The sequence below is a fragment of the Triturus cristatus genome, chromosome 6 (genome assembly GCF_964204655.1).
Source record: "Triturus cristatus chromosome 6, aTriCri1.1, whole genome shotgun sequence".
In the NCBI taxonomy this organism is placed as follows: Eukaryota; Metazoa; Chordata; class Amphibia; order Caudata; family Salamandridae; genus Triturus; species Triturus cristatus.
The window spans coordinates 913,000,777-913,021,020 of NC_140589.1; the positions used below are offsets into that span (position 1 = coordinate 913,000,777).

Below are 20,244 nucleotides of genomic sequence, written 5' to 3' on the forward strand. Positions count from 1 at the left end.
TCCCCCCGCCTCACTGCCCCACTGAACTCCTTCCACGGACCACTACTGCTACTATTTGCGAATTGTAAAGGATCGCAAAAATCTTTTACGCCTCAAACAGTTTTTACGGGTAAAAGAGCTAACTTACATTTTAAACAGGTGTTTTGCTGTCGGAAATCCCAAGCCATTGCGAATTACAGCAATTGTGACTTTTGTACATGAGGCCTTTAGTTGGTGCCTTAGGTATCGCCTTTGAGATCGTCTATCCTTGGAAAATGAAAAATCGGAGTCGAATTTACCTCATTTATCTCTCAAAACTCTACACTTTATATTAAACTGGCTCTTTCTTATGGTGGATTGTACATGCACTTCGGCTATGTGGTGAGCCAATTCCCCATTTGCAGAGATTTTTGGATGGCTTAATTTGAGCCCAGAAAAATCCTGCTACAGTGTCAGAACTGGCAACTTTTGTTCTCCAAAGCCCTGTTAATTGCCACGCGTCTTGGGACACGTTGAGTTCTAATCAATAAACCTCAAAATCTTGGGTCAAGTTTAGACCAATTATAATAATGCTCTGGTTAACAAGGTACCTCCCTTTAACTCTGATATGGTGTCTCATATCTCTGTCTATCACTTCTGAATCTCTCCTGGCCTCTACTCTGTTACTCTTCCTAAATCCATCTATTCCCACCGCCATCCTCCCTCAGCGTTGGTTCACTGAATAAACTATCAGGAGAGCCAAGTACCACTGCAAACATTTTGAACATTGCAGAGTTTTATATAATGTGAACTTGACCCGAATCGGGTATCAGAGCGCTTTACATAGCACCAGCTGCGTTACAGAGGACACATTCATTTTTGTTAGGCACAGGGAGATTAAGTGATTTGCCCAGAATCACAGGATGTTCAGCGTCATTGCCGAGACTCGAACCCAGTTCCCCACATTCAAGGTCGACAGCCCTAGCCATTAGGCCAACTCCTCTCCCCGTTAGATGAAAGACTGCAGCCATAACTCTAAAGTTACTTATGCCTCAGCACTCAAGCAGTATATGCTGTTAAATAAATTGGCTTACCGTATTTTATGTCTTCAGAATTGAAAATACTCACAACTTGTCAAGGAACATTACATTCATGCGGCATGCAGTTTTGCTATGCTCCCTACTCAAACATTAATGTCTGCAGTGCCAAATATATTCCATTATAAAGTCAACAATAATCTCAAACCCTCTCTGTTTGCGATCCTCTGTTCTGGGAGAACTTTCCCCTCTTACTTTCTAATACTTAAGACTATCTGATACTTAACATATTATCTGTCACTTTTCTCCATTATCCATTGATGCTGTTCTTTCCTCATTTGCTTCTATTATATCTGGACCTCCCTATGATCCCATCTCACATTCCGTCCACTGTTGGGGACACTGTCAATCCCATGCTCCTTGAGCTTTGCAATATGCCTCTTGCCGATGCTACAGTCTTGGATGCCTAAAAACAAGCTTTGGTCATCCCTATACTAAATGAACCTTTCACTGATCCCTCTATCGCCAGCATCTTTCAGCTTATCAATCTCAACCTTTTCCCTGTTAAAATGAAAATGTTTTCACTGTGTTGATTATGTATTGTTCTATGTAAGTTAGCATTCGCGGCACTATTTTATGTTTGGTCGCCATTTTGAACCATGATCAAAACTAATCAATCCCTTCTCAAAAACACAGCTTTTGGTAAGTCTTGTTTCTTCAAGGTTGGGCCTTGTCTTTTCTCTATGAGTACACCATTCTCATTAGCGCATACCTTTTCCATTAGATAGAGGCCTTCTCGCACTAGTCTATCGGTGGGCACGGACGGAACGACCTTGAGTAGGAGATAGTGTGTGCCCGGTCTCAAGAACGAAACTTATCCTTCTATACTTCTTTGTGTGGCTGCATCTGCTTGGAAAATTCCATTGTGGGCGTGCCATCATTGGTTCTGAATCTTACATAATGTATCACCATGTTTGCTGATGTCAGTCCCTCTGCAGCAATCCTAAGAGACCGGGCAGACTGGGCTCCACTCGAGTGTATCTGAATAAATATATTGGTTTGTATTCTCTACTGTCTGACTGACTCTTAAAACCAAATGCAGAATGCTTCTACCTCCTTGTGATCGGCTGATTTACCACTCTGAATTAAATAGGCATCTTCAAAAGATGACTTTCCCATCCATTCGCAGAAAATGAAATTGCAATTATTCTTGCAAAGTATCTCAAAATATAGTGTGAATTTATCCTTTTTATGAAAAGTATTAATTGTTATAATGATGCTACTACTGATTGCCAAAAACAGTTTTTGCAATTTTGTACTGTAGAATTTATATTACCATTAAACGACTAATAAGTGTTGTAATATGCAGAGACACAAGTCAGGTTGCTTACTTTCTGTAACAATTATCTAGTAGAGACTCTATATCTAGCTGCAGATTCCTTACTTTTCAATTTCCCTGGTGTCAGGCTGGATCTGGAAACATTTGCTGAGCAATACCACTTGCGCGCGACGACGGGTGGCTCCAATCGGCTCCGCGTGACGGCGTCGGTAGGGTCGGTTATGATGTCGCGGTGCCTATATAGGCGCCACCCAGGCGCACTGACGTCAGTACTTTTCGTATTTTCCACGCCAGAAGCACAGAGCCATGAAGAAACTGATAGTAGACGTGTGCCAAAAACTAGGGCCCTGAAAACGGAAACGATCCTAGTCCTACTACATCAGTCTGCAAAGTAAGGAGGCATGGGTTGGGCTGTAAGGAATGTGCAGCTAGATAGAGTCTCTACCAGTAATGCGTTACCGAAGGTAACTTGTTCATCTGATAAAGACTTCTAGCTGCAGATTCCTTACTTTTGAATCAGATACCCGAGCCATACCATCCCGGTGGTGGGTTGCGGACCCATGAACTAAACTAAAAAGTCTTGCCGGACAGAAAGGGCAAAATGCCTGTCCCTGCGCACTTGACCATCACGGCAATAATGTTTAGCAAACGTGTGCAATGATACCCACGTTGCTGCCTGACAGATGTCTTGGACTGGGACACCCTGAGCCAAGGCCGTCGTTGCAGCCTTTCCCCTGGTAGAATGGGCCCTTTTTCCCTCAGAGGGCTGCTTCATCGCCAAGGGGAAACAGATTTTAATGCAGAAAACGACCCAGTGAGAAATGGTCCTTTTCTGCACTGCCCTTCCCTTCCCTTTTTTGCACCCACATACCCCACAAAGAGTTGGTCATCCACCCGGAACTCTTTTGTGCAGTCAAGGTAGAATGACAATGCTCTCTTTGGTTCCAGTCGGTGGAGACGCTCCTCTTCCTTAAAGAGATGTGGGGGAGCAAAAAAGGTGGGCAAAGAGATGGACTGACCCAGATGGAATGGGGTCACAACCTTTGGCAAAAAAGATGCCCTGGTGCGAAGCACCACCTTGTCTGTAAAGGACATAAGATAAGGAGGTGAGCTGGATAATGCCTGATATTCACTCACCCTCCGGGCCGATGTAATCGCCACTAAGAAGGCTGTTTTGATGGTCAACAGCCGGAGGGGACAATTGTGTAAAGGCTCGAAAGGAGCACACATCAGGTAAGTGAGGATCAAATTAAGGTCTCATTATGGCATAACAAAGGGTGTAGGTGGAAATAAATGAACCAACCCTTTCAGAAATCTATTTACAATAGGAGATTTAGAGAGAGAAGGCTGGTCTGGCAGTTGCAAAAAAGCAAACAGAGCAGAACGATAACCCTTGAGAGTTCCCAAAACAGAGCCCTGCTGGGCAAGAGTTAGAATGAATAACAGGACAGTAGAAAGAGAAGCAGAAAGAGGGTCAACAGACCTCTCTGAACAGCATAAAACAAATTTCTACCAATGGCAGGTGTATACCGTCTTAGTGGAGGGCCGCCTGGCCACCAGAATAACATTACAAACTTCTGGAGGAAGGTCAAAAGCTATCCACTGTCGATGCTCAATCTCCACACATGGAGGCGCAGAGTTGACAAGTTTGTGTGAAGAACCCTCCCCTGCTGCTGCGACAGAAGATCCTCCGAAGAGGCAGCCTAATCATAGGATCAACACTCATGCCCCTCGTTCTTCTTCGGAATCAAAAAGTAGCAGAAATGACAGCCACTGACTACTTCTGAAGCTGGGAACCTTTCTATAGCTCCTTTGGCCAAAAGAGCTGTAACTTCCTCTTGGAACAAGATTAAATGATCCTTCGCCAGCCATTCCTTAGTTGGCAGAATAGGAGAAGGAAAAGAAAGGAAAAGAAGAGAGTAGCCCTCCTGGACGATCTGCAAGACCCACGTGTCTGCTGTTACAGATCTCCAGCAGGAGAGATGATGACGAATTCTCCCACCCACTGGAGTAGTGTGGTCCTGCAGAATCAGCCTACGAGTGCTTGGAGGATGCGTCTGCTGGGGGCAGAGTGTTAGACGACTTCTGGACTCCATTCCGAGGACGGAATGTACCACGTCCACGCACAGCTTTAGTAGTCTGAGCGGGACTGTGGCTAGGATAGGGCTGACGCTGCTGGAAACCCCTTCCGATGCCACGAAAGAGGCAAAAGAAAGACTGGCCACAAGGACTGAAGGAGAGGCCTAAGGATCTGGCCGTAGCTCAAGAGTCCTTGAGCATGACCAGGGCCGAGTCTGCCGTTTCCCCAAAAAGGCGGGTACCAAGGGCATGCCCATCAAACTGGCTTGGACCTCCCCAGAGAAGCCAGTAGTATGAAGCCAGGCGTGGCGTCTCAAGGCCACCGACGTTGAAATCGACCTGCCCAGCGAATTGGTGATATCTAATCCACACCGATTGGTGAATTTTGCTGCATCCCTACCGTCCTTGACAGCTTGAGAGAGCACAGCCCGGGCCTCCTCTGGGACTTGTGGCAGCACCGCGCAACCGTCTCCCAAAGAGAATGGGAGAAACGGCCCAATAAGCATGTGGTATTCACTGACCGCAATGCCAGACTGGAGGAAGAAAACATCTTCTTCCCAAAGGAGTCCAGTCTCTTCGATTCCCTATCCGGAGGTGCGGACGGGAATGCACCTTGTGACGTAGAGGCCTGCACCACCAAACTCTATGGGTCACCCGTCCTATTTACAGGAGACCCTGTGCTAGGCTTGGACTACATTCCTAGAAGGACGTCCGTAAGTGCCTCATTAAAGGGCAGTAGAGGTTCAGAAGATTAGTTCTGACCTGCACTGAGGGCAGCTCCAGTCCAAGGACCTCAGCTTCCCTCTTAACCACCATGGCATATGACGCCCCCTCCTCCATAGCCACTGTAGGCGGAGAGAGCATTCCAGTGTCTGGGGAAGTATCCAAACCACTAGCTTCCCCAAGTTCCCCATGCCAGTCCATTGTCTCCTCAGAGACATCCTGGTTCTCAAGAGGGTCTCCAGACTCCTCCCATTCCTCTCCTGAGCCCAGCACATCCACAAAGTGCTCAGGCGATAACATAGAACCCCTGGGTTCTGTCGATGTTCTGGCTCCATGTCATTGGGGATGAGGATGGCGCTTGTGCCACCGACGGGCACCAGCGACATCGCAGGCACCGACTTCGGATTCTACGACGGGGAAGCTCACGTTGGCATGACCGGCATCGAACCGGATCCGGGATCGGATTCCTGAGGCCCCGCTGGCGCCGTGGCCGAAGCTAACAACGTCAAACCCGATGGGGCCCCATCTGACCCCGTGGGACCCGAGGACTCACCAACGGGGTTGTTCCGCTCAAATACACGGCGCATGGCCTCGTAAAACTCTTTAATTTGAGGGGAAGTCGCTCCGGCTCCTGGAAAGGGTGGGAGGCGTGAAGTCAACTCAGGTTCTGGCTACTCAGAAGCGTGCCTAGAGCGTTGGTGCTCCTTACCTCTCTCGACGATGGACGCCAGTTGAGGTGAAGTCGAAGTCTGCTTGGCCTTCTTCTTCTTCTTGTGCCTCTTCCCCAAGTGTCCAGTAGACCTCGATGAGAGGAACAAGACTTAGGGCTCTGTAAGCGGTCCCGCGACCTCCTCTTCTTTGAACGGGACAGTGAACTCCTCGGTGTCTCGCTTGATGGTGTCAACTGCCGGGCCACAAGCTACTTCATCGCTTGCTCCCTCAAAATCTTCGGGCCATTGCCCAACAGTCTGAACAGGACTTCGAATCGTGGTCGCATTCAAGACACCACAGACATACGCGGTCGGGATCGGTCACAAACATCATGCGAGAACAAGTCCCGCATGGCTTGAGACCTATCTTCCTCGAAGACATTCCTCGCACACAAAGTCGAATCCAAAAATATCGACAAAAGTAGGCCTGGGCAAAAATTTCGTTCCGTTCGCGGAAATTGCGATAATTTGACATTTTTGCGTTCCGCGGAGAGCGCGAAAATGTCAAAAATTCCGGTTTCCGCAGCTTGGCGATAATTTGTTTCTTGCTCGCGCTGTAAAATAATACATTCTCGCGCGCGCGCGCGATCGCCTTACCTGAATCCCTGCGTTCGCCGACAAGTTTTCTTGATCCGGTCGCGTTCTCCATGAGATGTTGTATTGTTTTTAGCCATTTGCGCTGTCTCGCGACAGTTCGCGCCCGCAGTGACGTCATGCGTCGCGCGATCACGTCTTTCTTCTCGCGATCATGCACCGCGAGAACAACTCAAAACAAGATGGCCGCGCCCGCAAGCAACCACATGGGTAAGTTGGCGACCCGCAACCATGCAGAAAATCTCGCGAACATGCCGGAAAAAAACTTCCGCATCTTCGCGATATTTCTGCTTGTTTGCGATAATTTTAAACATTCTCGCGATAATTTGCGAAGGTTAATTCCGCAAATTCCGCCCACCCCTAGACAAAAGTCGAGAAAAAACCTGCCAAAAAGTGGCAGAGGGGTAGCTCTTCATGGATCGGCACTTAACTGGCGCAGAAAGAAAAGAACTGTCATCAGCGTGCCTGGGTGGTGCCTATATAGGCACTGCAACGTCAAAACCAATGCTACCAACGCTGATGACGTCACGCAGAGCCGATTGGAGCCACCCGACGTCACGCACAAGGGGGATTGCTCAGCAAAAGTTTCCAGATGCAGTCTGACGCCTGAGAAATTCAAAGGTAAGGAATCTGTAGCTAAAAGTCTCTATCAGATAAACAAAATAGCGGAGCAATAGCTTTTTTATATAATAAAGAAAATGCAGTTTTCCAAGCATATTTAACGTGGACAAATAAAGTGCAAAGTAAAGCTCCCTTACTGTAATTAGTATTTTTTAGTTCTTGCTTTCAGACAGCTCCTTTGTGTCATCAGTAATCTTGTTTTAGATCAGTCACTAAAAATATTGTCCACTACAGTATCCTCAGTCTCAATGTTGGCATCATCAGTATACAGCATGTAGGCTCATTCCCTAATTTCCTTCAATTAAACCAACAACTTAGTTGACCTGAATAATTAAGTGAAGGTCATGCTTCCTTGATTCTTGTCCCTTGCAATATTCTGATGCTCTCATGAGCAGACTGCATGAAGAACTCAGAAGAGTATGCAACCACTGTCTCCACCATGGTAAAGAGCCGACTGCCTGAAGAACTCAGAAGAGCATGCATCTACTGTCTCCACCAAGGTAAGGAGCAGACTGCATGAAGAAACCAGAAGAGCATGCAACCACTGTCTCCACCATGGTAAGGAAAAGACTGCCTGAAGAACTCAGAAGAGCATGCAAGCACTATCTCCACCAAGGTAAGGAGCAGACGGCATGAAGAACTCAGAAGAGCATACAAGCATTGTCTCCACCATGGTAAGGAGTACACTGCCAGAAGAACTCTGAAGAGCACACAACCACTGTCTCCACCATGGTAAGGAGTAGACTTCGCCATCTGAAAAACCACAATGGATAACAACTTGGCTGTATGTCAGTTTCGAGGTCATGATTGTCAACCTGCAAATACATCAGCTCCACAATATCAACTATCAAGGTATCATCAAGGTAACAAACAGATAGAGGGAAGTACAGATTTACTTTTCATAACTCAACATTTACTCACCTTGATGATATATTGGTAGTAGACCGTGAGACGTCACAAATACTTGTGGGTCGATTTTAAAGTTTCAGTGCTGATCTAGAACACCTAAAAATCCTAAAACTGTTCTGTAGTCTAGTGGCAAGAACTTTGTTGGCTCCATCTGTGGTTCATCACTAAATTACTATAAGTAATTACATCATGTACTGACAATGAATTAAAAATCATTTCAATAATAGTACATGTGTACTTTAAAAGCATTACAAGAAAATAACTGTTAGAATAAATGTGGCCTTTCTCGTGCAGAATCTAAAAGCTAGTTAAATGTTAGTTGTTAACGTCCTTGATTAATATATTCAGAAAGCATCTGCAGTAGGCACCCCTGACTTTCACATGAAGGCTTCCCTCCTGCCATATTCTCTGCTGCAATCCATCAGTCCATACTGCTAAGGAGCCATCAAATTGCCCTGCATATGACCACCAGGATGCGTTCAGTATTAAGTACCCCACATAGTGTGTACCATTGTCTCTTGTTGGTACCCGCACAGATAGTATTCAGCAGTGGAAAAGGACGTTGATCTCTAGTGGAGACTAAGGTCGTCACTACAATGTCATTACAGGGGAATTGGGACCGCCCATCAAGCAGTCGGCAGTCCCACCCACCATATTTTGTGTAGGCGTTCAAAAACATTACTTTTTCTGTGGCAGCTTGTGCTGCAGCCCAGAAAAGGACCGCAGCACAAGCAGCAGTAGAAAAAGGCACGTTTTTAAACATCCATTCACCATATGCCAGGCATCATGTGGTGCCTGGCTCATGGTGCATGGATGATTGGGGGGCACCACATGTGCTCTCCTGGCCACTGAGCAGTGGCCCACAGGGGATAGGGACCCTGCTTGAGGTCCCCCAAAGTCCCTTTCCATCTGCCCTTACATGGCAGTGAGACCGCAATATAAAGTCTTACTGAAAGGGACATCCTAATCCCTACGGCGTTGCCTGCACAGGAACCACCTCCATTGTAGGGATTACAGTCCGACTCCCACCCCAACGGGCTCCATTGAGACTTTAGAAGGCGGCGGTCTTTCCCCCCGCTCTCAGCGCTCCGACCGCTGGTATTGTAATCTGGTGGTTGGACAGATATACTGGAAGTTGGGCAAGCCACCACCGACAGTCTGTCAGTGGTGGTCAACGCAACATCGTATTGATGACCTAAACTCCCTCAGGGGCAACATCAAAAACAGAAGGCTATTTTCTATATCATTCACTGATCAAAGACAACTGACACATATTTCTTAGTAACAACAAACACAGTTAGCGACGGAGCCTGAAAGAATCATCATGGGAACAGCCATGTCTTAAGTTTCTTTCTGAAACTGAGTTAATCTTTCAGCAGCCTCAGTTCCCTTGTCATGGACTTCCACAGCTTCGGGACCAGCTATGAGAAAGATCTTCCTTCCCATCTTGACCTCTTTATCCTAATCGTCTTCATGAGGCAGTCTGAAGATGACCTGAGGGACCTCTTTGGCACATATGGGGAGATGAGTGCCCTAAGCAAGACTTGACCCCTACCATTCATAGCATTATGTGCCAGGCAGAGGGATTTAAATTTGATCCTCGATTGGATGGGCAGCCAGTGAAGCTGTTTCAGAGAAGCTTTCACGGACTCCTGTCTTGGTATTTTTAAACACAGACCTATGCAAATTAAACTTAGTCCTGCACGAATAGAAACAGTCCATTCAGAGATTTCCAAGTCAGGTCCTCTCTGAACCAGGACACAAGAAACTCAAGACTGGTTTGGGCTTATTAGGGCCTCTTTAACCAGGTGCAGCATAGCTCCTGTGGCACAGTGAGCACAGGTTCCACATCTGGGTATTCCCTTGGGCACCTAGGGCGTTCCATCCAACAAGCAAAAAGTGACGCTGGTAAACAGTCTATCCACTGGCAATTCCTCAGGGTGCCCAGATGTGGGTTACTTTGCTCACTAGGCCAGTCTCTCTGAACTACACCTATACCCAGAAATGATGTAATAACAAGTCAAAGATTAGATAGCTGGCCTCTGGGAACAAATCACAGAACACATATGTATATTTTTTTCTCATTTTGTTTTGATGGTATGGTGGTGGGGCCGCAGTCATATTGAATCATTTCAAAGTGTGGGTGGTCACTAGAAGGCATGTCCGTGAGGAGCCGAATCCCCATAGGGAGCGGTGGTCTAATGTGTTCATAAATCAAGGAGACATTCAAATCCAGTGGGATCTCTGAAGTTAACTCATTGGAAGGGTATGTTGCTGTCTTCAAATAAACACCACAGTTGTCTATTTACTCCTTTCTCTCCTACATACAATTGTTTCTCAAACCTTGTTTCCCACACCCTGGACTTCCAACAGCATTATCAATCTACATCCTTCAGTCGATTCAAACACTACTTCCCTCATCATGAGCTCCTCAGACAAACCTGACTACACTGCAACAGCAATTTCTCTATGTTAGAAATGGGGGTCTCAAGTTGGCAGAGGTAGGTACCTTTGACCAAATAGGGACCCTTGCTTCTAGTCAGGGTAAGGGGGATACACACTTTAGATAACCCCTGCTCACCCCCTTGGTAGCTTGGCACGAGCAGACAGGCTTATCCCAAAGGTAATGTGTAAAGTATTTGTACCAACACTCACAGTAACACAGTAGTTCGCGAAGTAGCACTTCGCGAAGCTACGCAAAGTGCAGTTCGCACTACGCGAGCTACGCGTAGCACTTCGCGAACTGCGTAGTACCCTGTTCGCACTGTGCCAGATGTCGTTTTCAATGATTGCACAGTGCGGACAAGCAACCGGCACTGTGCAATCATTGAAAATGGCATCTTGCACAGTGCGAGCTGTAGTTTTTTGCTGCTCAAGTAGATTTTTACTCGAGCGGCAGCTTTCTCAACGCGAACTGGTAGTTTCTCATCGCGAGCGGTCGCGAGCATACGCGAAAACTCGCAATGAGAAACCTGACCTCCTCGCGTTGGGAATCTCGCCGGGAGGTTTATTTTCCATGCTCGCGATCGCCAACTTGATGTTGCTGATCGCGAACAAGGAAAAAGTCTCGCCGGGATGTCATTTTGCTTGCTCGCGGTCGCCAACTTGACGTTGAGGACCGCGAGCAAGCAAAAAATGACCGCAGCACTACGCAACACTACGCTACGCGTGTTCGCACTGTGCTACGTGCACTTCGCGTAGTGCGAAGTAGCGCGAACTTCGCAAACTACGCGAGCGTAGCGTAGTGCTTTGCCCAGGCTTAGAAAACACCACAAATGGACACCACACCAGTGTAGAAAAATAAAATATCTTTATCTAAACAGCACAAGACCAAAACGACAAAAGTCCAACAGTAGAATGTCTTCAAAAAGGGTTGTTGTAAAAATAAGCTTGTAGATGATAAATGCGACACTTTAGTCTCAAAGTACCTGGGATGCGTTACACAAAACAAACAAAAGGGTCGCAGAGAAGATGATGCGTTGATTCTTCCTGCGCTCCGGTTATGATGCGACAAAATGGCGCCTCGATGCGTGGCGACTATCTGGTGCGATGCTAGAAAAATGGTGTCTCTGTTGCGATGCGACAACGTGGAGGCGATGTGTGCACGCCCAACGGCTGTGCGGCGATCTCGGTGGTTTTTTGAGCTGTGACAGGCCCTGCGACACGCTTCTCCGGTGATGCGACGACACCCTCGGCGACAGCGATACACTGCTCTGGTGTTGCGGCGGCACGCTTCCTTGACGATGCAACAGTGGCTGCTGCGGCGGCGTCACGCTTTCCTCTCATTGCGTCACGCGTCCAGCTCCCAACAGCAAAAAAGGCCTCACACACAGTTACAGGCCCTCCTGGCAGACTGGAACTCCCAGCAAGGAAGTTCAGGGAAGCTGGGGGTGAAGGCCTTTTGTGCCTGGGACTTCAGAAACAGGAGGCCAGCTCTTCTCATACCCTTGGAGACTTTTCTTCAGATGGACACAGCACACAGCAAAGTCCTTCTTTAAGTAGGGGGACATAGCAAAGTCCCTTGTTCCTCTCCTCAGTAGAAACAGCAAACTGCAGGCCAACCCCAGACACACAGCAAGGGCAGTACTTCTACTCAGTCTCTTCAGCTGATCATCCATGGCAGGGATTCCTCTTGATCAAGAAGTAGTCTTGGAAACTTTTATATCCCTGTGTTTCCACAACAGGAGGCGAGCTCTTCTCAGGCTCTTGGAGACTTTCTTATCAGGACACAGCACACTTCAAAGTCCTCTCTTCAAGCAGGGGGGACACAGCACACAGCAAAGTCCTTCTCCTTACTTTGGCAGAAATAGCAACTGCAGGCCAACCCTAGACACACTTGGGCAGTACTTCTCCTTCAGCTCTTCAGCTTTTCTCCTCAGCAACAGTCCCTCCTTGATTCCAAAGTTGTCTAACTCTCAGGGGTTTCAGCTCTCATATTTATACCCCAAAAGTCTTTGTTCTCTATGTGTGAGGGGTCCGGGACCCATCCCAAACCAGTTCTGGGTGCACTCTGCCAGTGCACAACTTCTTCCTTTGTCAGTGTGGGCCAGGGTCATCAGACGCACAGCAGGAGGTGGGCCCAGCATTGTGGAAGGCAGGCACAGCCCTATTCAGGCCCAGGTGCTATTCCTCCCACCACTCCAAATGCAGATCGCCCTATTCAGCCTAGTGCTGACTCGCCCAGCCTCCTGGAGCTACCCCAGCCCCTGTCGCTCTCAAACCAGACAGTTAATCCACAAACAGGCAGAGGCACACAGAAAGGTTGAATAAGAAAATAGCCACTTTCTAAAAGTGCTATTTTCAAACACAGAATTTAAAAACCATCCTTCCTAAAAGATGTGTTATGTAATTCTGAGTTCAGGGATACCAGATTCCAAATTTCTATCTTGCTCCTATGGGAAGATATGCAGGTAAACATGTTACACAGCATTCCCCATGCTGTCCTATGGGCAAGATAGCCTTTCAATAGTGAAAAACGAAATTGGCAGTATTTCACTATCAGGACATGTTACATACACTAGCACATGTCCTACCTTTCACATACACTGCACCCTGCCCAGGGGGGGGGGGTACCTTGGGCCTACCATAGGGGTGTCCTATGTGTAAGAAAAGGGAAGGGTAAGGACTGGCAAGTGGGTGCACTGGCCAGGTCGAGATGGCAGTTAACAAACTGCTCACAGGCACTGCGGTGGCAGGCCTGAGACCTCTTTTCAGTGCTACTTCAGGTGGGTGGCACAATCAGTGATGCAATCCACGGGTAGCATTTGAATTACCAGCCCTGGCACACTCAGTGCAATTTACTAGGGATCTACTGGTAAAACAAATAAGCCAATCATGGATAATCAATCACAACAACAATTTACACAGAGAGCATATGCACTTTATCACTGATCAGCAGTGGTAAAGTGCCCAGCGTCCTATAGCCAACAACCACAGGTCAGGAAAAACAAAGGAGGAAGAAGCAAAAAGCTTGGGGATAACCCTGCAAAAAGGGCCATTTCCAACACTCTATATTTAAAAGCACAGCTCAACTATGTTTGTGCTTCAGTTGAGCAACCATGCACCAGCTCAGATTAGCACCAGTTCAGAAATACTGCCTGTATAAGTTCCAATTCATCAAAATAGTGACTAGAATGCACTTGTTACCCATACATGAAATAAGGTGCTCTACCCACCTCTAAATGAGGTAGGAGAACCGCAGGTGTGGCAGAGCGACAGTCCTGTCAATTTATGGTGGGACTCCCACTCTGCAAAGCACCACCTGAGGCCTCTAGTTCAAGTGAAAATACGCTGGTGATGAAGCTAATTCACCTCCACTGCCACCTTTGGCCATTACTCTCATGCTGACAAATAGCAACAAGGTAAATAAAAATAGCACTGCCTAGTCAACATATTTCGGGGTACGAACTTTACTTACTTCCAAAATCTCTCTTGTTGGTACCCGCACAGATAGTATTCAGCAGTGGAAAAGGACGTTGATCTCTAGTGGAGACTAAGGTCGTCACTACAATGTCATTACAGGGGAATTGGGACCGCCCATCAAGCAGTCGGCAGTCCCACCCACCATATTTTGTGTAGGCGTTCAAAAACATTACTTTTTCTGTGGCAGCTTGTGCTGCAGCCCAGAAAAGGACCGCAGCACAAGCAGCAGTAGAAAAAGGCACGTTTTTAAACATCCATTCACCATATGCCAGGCATCATGTGGTGCCTGGCTCATGGTGCATGGATGATTGGGGGGCACCACATGTGCTCTCCTGGCCACTGAGCAGTGGCCCACAGGGGATAGGGACCCTGCTTGAGGTCCCCCAAAGTCCCTTTCCATCTGCCCTTACATGGCAGTGAGACCGCAATATAAAGTCTTACTGAAAGGGACATCCTAATCCCTACGGCGTTGCCTGCACAGGAACCACCTCCATTGTAGGGATTACAGTCCGACTCCCACCCCAACGGGCTCCATTGAGACTTTAGAAGGCGGCGGTCTTTCCCCCCGCTCTCAGCGCTCCGACCGCTGGTATTGTAATCTGGTGGTTGGACAGATATACTGGAAGTTGGGCAAGCCACCACCGACAGTCTGTCAGTGGTGGTCAACGCAACATCGTATTGATGACCTAAACTCCCTCAGGGGCAACATCAAAAACAGAAGGCTATTTTCTATATCATTCACTGATCAAAGACAACTGACACATATTTCTTAGTAACAACAAACACAGTTAGCGACGGAGCCTGAAAGAATCATCATGGGAACAGCCATGTCTTAAGTTTCTTTCTGAAACTGAGTTAATCTTTCAGCAGCCTCAGTTCCCTTGTCATGGACTTCCACAGCTTCGGGACCAGCTATGAGAAAGATCTTCCTTCCCATCTTGACCTCTTTATCCTAATCGTCTTCATGAGGCAGTCTGAAGATGACCTGAGGGACCTCTTTGGCACATATGGGGAGATGAGTGCCCTAAGCAAGACTTGACCCCTACCATTCATAGCATTATGTGCCAGGCAGAGGGATTTAAATTTGATCCTCGATTGGATGGGCAGCCAGTGAAGCTGTTTCAGAGAAGCTTTCACGGACTCCTGTCTTGGTATTTTTAAACACAGACCTATGCAAATTAAACTTAGTCCTGCACGAATAGAAACAGTCCATTCAGAGATTTCCAAGTCAGGTCCTCTCTGAACCAGGACACAAGAAACTCAAGACTGGTTTGGGCTTATTAGGGCCTCTTTAACCAGGTGCAGCATAGCTCCTGTGGCACAGTGAGCACAGGTTCCACATCTGGGTATTCCCTTGGGCACCTAGGGCGTTCCATCCAACAAGCAAAAAGTGACGCTGGTAAACAGTCTATCCACTGGCAATTCCTCAGGGTGCCCAGATGTGGGTTACTTTGCTCACTAGGCCAGTCTCTCTGAACTACACCTATACCCAGAAATGATGTAATAACAAGTCAAAGATTAGATAGCTGGCCTCTGGGAACAAATCACAGAACACATATGTATATTTTTTTCTCATTTTGTTTTGATGGTATGGTGGTGGGGCCGCAGTCATATTGAATCATTTCAAAGTGTGGGTGGTCACTAGAAGGCATGTCCGTGAGGAGCCGAATCCCCATAGGGAGCGGTGGTCTAATGTGTTCATAAATCAAGGAGACATTCAAATCCAGTGGGATCTCTGAAGTTAACTCATTGGAAGGGTATGTTGCTGTCTTCAAATAAACACCACAGTTGTCTATTTACTCCTTTCTCTCCTACATACAATTGTTTCTCAAACCTTGTTTCCCACACCCTGGACTTCCAACAGCATTATCAATCTACATCCTTCAGTCGATTCAAACACTACTTCCCTCATCATGAGCTCCTCAGACAAACCTGACTACACTGCAACAGCAATTTCTCTATGTTAGAAATGGGGGTCTCAAGTTGGCAGAGGTAGGTACCTTTGACCAAATAGGGACCCTTGCTTCTAGTCAGGGTAAGGGGGATACACACTTTAGATAACCCCTGCTCACCCCCTTGGTAGCTTGGCATGAGCAGACAGGCTTATCCCAAAGGTAATGTGTAAAGTATTTGTACCAACACTCACAGTAACACAGTAGTTCGCGAAGTAGCACTTCGCGAAGCTACGCAAAGTGCAGTTCGCACTACGCGAGCTACGCGTAGCACTTCGCGAACTGCGTAGTACCCTGTTCGCACTGTGCCAGATGTCGTTTTCAATGATTGCACAGTGCGGACAAGCAACCGGCACTGTGCAATCATTGAAAATGGCATCTTGCACAGTGCGAGCTGTAGTTTTTTGCTGCTCAAGTAGATTTTTACTCGAGCGGCAGCTTTCTCAACGCGAACTGGTAGTTTCTCATCGCGAGCGGTCGCGAGCATACGCGAAAACTCGCAATGAGAAACCTGACCTCCTCGCGTTGGGAATCTCGCCGGGAGGTTTATTTTCCATGCTCGCGATCGCCAACTTGATGTTGCTGATCGCGAACAAGGAAAAAGTCTCGCCGGGATGTCATTTTGCTTGCTCGCGGTCGCCAACTTGACGTTGAGGACCGCGAGCAAGCAAAAAATGACCGCAGCACTACGCAACACTACGCTACGCGTGTTCGCACTGTGCTACGTGCACTTCGCGTAGTGCGAAGTAGCGCGAACTTCGCAAACTACGCGAGCGTAGCGTAGTGCTTTGCCCAGGCTTAGAAAACACCACAAATGGACACCACACCAGTGTAGAAAAATAAAATATCTTTATCTAAACAGCACAAGACCAAAACGACAAAAGTCCAACAGTAGAATGTCTTCAAAAAGGGTTGTTGTAAAAATAAGCTTGTAGATGATAAATGCGACACTTTAGTCTCAAAGTACCTGGGATGCGTTACACAAAACAAACAAAAGGGTCGCAGAGAAGATGATGCGTTGATTCTTCCTGCGCTCCGGTTATGATGCGACAAAATGGCGCCTCGATGCGTGGCGACTATCTGGTGCGATGCTAGAAAAATGGTGTCTCTGTTGCGATGCGACAACGTGGAGGCGATGTGTGCACGCCCAACGGCTGTGCGGCGATCTCGGTGGTTTTTTGAGCTGTGACAGGCCCTGCGACACGCTTCTCCGGTGATGCGACGACACCCTCGGCGACAGCGATACACTGCTCTGGTGTTGCGGCGGCACGCTTCCTTGACGATGCAACAGTGGCTGCTGCGGCGGCGTCACGCTTTCCTCTCATTGCGTCACGCGTCCAGCTCCCAACAGCAAAAAAGGCCTCACACACAGTTACAGGCCCTCCTGGCAGACTGGAACTCCCAGCAAGGAAGTTCAGGGAAGCTGGGGGTGAAGGCCTTTTGTGCCTGGGACTTCAGAAACAGGAGGCCAGCTCTTCTCATACCCTTGGAGACTTTTCTTCAGATGGACACAGCACACAGCAAAGTCCTTCTTTAAGTAGGGGGACATAGCAAAGTCCCTTGTTCCTCTCCTCAGTAGAAACAGCAAACTGCAGGCCAACCCCAGACACACAGCAAGGGCAGTACTTCTACTCAGTCTCTTCAGCTGATCATCCATGGCAGGGATTCCTCTTGATCAAGAAGTAGTCTTGGAAACTTTTATATCCCTGTGTTTCCACAACAGGAGGCGAGCTCTTCTCAGGCTCTTGGAGACTTTCTTATCAGGACACAGCACACTTCAAAGTCCTCTCTTCAAGCAGGGGGGACACAGCACACAGCAAAGTCCTTCTCCTTACTTTGGCAGAAATAGCAACTGCAGGCCAACCCTAGACACACTTGGGCAGTACTTCTCCTTCAGCTCTTCAGCTTTTCTCCTCAGCAACAGTCCCTCCTTGATTCCAAAGTTGTCTAACTCTCAGGGGTTTCAGCTCTCATATTTATACCCCAAAAGTCTTTGTTCTCTATGTGTGAGGGGTCCGGGACCCATCCCAAACCAGTTCTGGGTGCACTCTGCCAGTGCACAACTTCTTCCTTTGTCAGTGTGGGCCAGGGTCATCAGACGCACAGCAGGAGGTGGGCCCAGCATTGTGGAAGGCAGGCACAGCCCTATTCAGGCCCAGGTGCTATTCCTCCCACCACTCCAAATGCAGATCGCCCTATTCAGCCTAGTGCTGACTCGCCCAGCCTCCTGGAGCTACCCCAGCCCCTGTCGCTCTCAAACCAGACAGTTAATCCACAAACAGGCAGAGGCACACAGAAAGGTTGAATAAGAAAATAGCCACTTTCTAAAAGTGCTATTTTCAAACACAGAATTTAAAAACCATCCTTCCTAAAAGATGTGTTATGTAATTCTGAGTTCAGGGATACCAGATTCCAAATTTCTATCTTGCTCCTATGGGAAGATATGCAGGTAAACATGTTACACAGCATTCCCCATGCTGTCCTATGGGCAAGATAGCCTTTCAATAGTGAAAAACGAAATTGGCAGTATTTCACTATCAGGACATGTTACATACACTAGCACATGTCCTACCTTTCACATACACTGCACCCTGCCCAGGGGGGGGGGGTACCTTGGGCCTACCATAGGGGTGTCCTATGTGTAAGAAAAGGGAAGGGTAAGGACTGGCAAGTGGGTGCACTGGCCAGGTCGAGATGGCAGTTAACAAACTGCTCACAGGCACTGCGGTGGCAGGCCTGAGACCTCTTTTCAGTGCTACTTCAGGTGGGTGGCACAATCAGTGATGCAATCCACGGGTAGCATTTGAATTACCAGCCCTGGCACACTCAGTGCAATTTACTAGGGATCTACTGGTAAAACAAATAAGCCAATCATGGATAATCAATCACAACAACAATTTACACAGAGAGCATATGCACTTTATCACTGATCAGCAGTGGTAAAGTGCCCAGCGTCCTATAGCCAACAACCACAGGTCAGGAAAAACAAAGGAGGAAGAAGCAAAAAGCTTGGGGATAACCCTGCAAAAAGGGCCATTTCCAACACTCTATATTTAAAAGCACAGCTCAACTATGTTTGTGCTTCAGTTGAGCAACCATGCACCAGCTCAGATTAGCACCAGTTCAGAAATACTGCCTGTATAAGTTCCAATTCATCAAAATAGTGACTAGAATGCACTTGTTACCCATACATGAAATAAGGTGCTCTACCCACCTCTAAATGAGGTAGGAGAACCGCAGGTGTGGCAGAGCGACAGTCCTGTCAATTTATGGTGGGACTCCCACTCTGCAAAGCACCACCTGAGGCCTCTAGTTCAAGTGAAAATACGCTGGTGATGAAGCTAATTCACCTCCACTGCCACCTTTGGCCATTACTCTCATGCTGACAAATAGCAACAAGGTAAATAAAAATAGCACTGCCTAGTCAACATATTTCGGGGTACGAACTTTACTTACTTCCAAAATCTCCCCAGCGAGCCAGTGCAGAGAAGCTAACCAAAATTTCAGTTGGCTTCAGGTTGTCCACAAAAAAGTAATATGATCCTTTGTCTTCTGGACTCTAAGGGAAACAAAATAAATTCAATATTTCTGTTTACAATTCAAAGTTTGAACTCATGAGGCGATGCTACCAAAACAAAATCATTCATACATTTAGCCGTTGAAAAGTCAGCCATTCTTATGTTTGCAAGGAGAGCAGTACATCAACTGGTGATAATTAAGCTGTTTCCCATTAAACCATGTTCAAAGGCACATTATAGATAAGGCTATATATGTGTTCTTGACAAATTATCTTTTGGAGGAGTCCAGTAGAGGCTACTGGGTCTCAACTTTGGGGGTTAGGCTTCTGATGTTCTGGGGTCTGTCTTACTATGGGGCTCTCAGGGACAGCAATGGCTAGCAGTGATAGATTTCTCATGAAGATGTGCCAGTGCTCGAGCTCAGAACACAACGATCGCACAGCAATGGCATAAAGAAACTTGAGGGCGCCCCCCAACAAGGCACGTGGAGGGGCCCCCTCCTGACTCAATAAGGAGCACTCTGGCCCGAGTACTGCGCTGAGGGGGCCCCCTGGAGCTTGGAGGCTCTCCCGCATTGCAGGGGCCGTTGGGGCCTGAGTTACGCCACTGTCGCACAGCTGTGTAATAACTGAATGTCCAACCCGCTGCTTGACATTCCAAAAAGAAAAGTACTTTAACAGACTATAACAGAATTGTATACACAAATGTAGGCATAGCACAATTTAGTGTCCTTGGTGCCAATAGACAGAGCTGCGCCTCTCCCTGCTATTTTTGACAAGCCATTCGTTCTGTTCTAGATGTGCCTCCCCTTCCTCTGGGTCAAGGGTAATAGCATGACCATGGCTCGGGTACAAATCTCCCGTCTAATGCACTAGCACTCAC

General features: G+C 47.5%; 1 protein-coding gene across 2 annotated transcripts in view; it reads right to left on the reverse strand.

Moving 5' to 3' along the window:
- ADGB (androglobin) overlaps nt 1-20,244 on the reverse strand; it is a 1,188,702-nt gene that overhangs the window by 558,926 nt on the left and 609,532 nt on the right. For both annotated transcript variants that reach the window (XM_085611585.1, XM_085611586.1), the window contains exon 17: nt 19,301-19,403. In XM_085611585.1, coding sequence (XP_085467711.1) covers nt 19,301-19,403 — 103 coding nt within the window. The remainder of the gene's footprint in view (nt 1-19,300; nt 19,404-20,244) is intronic.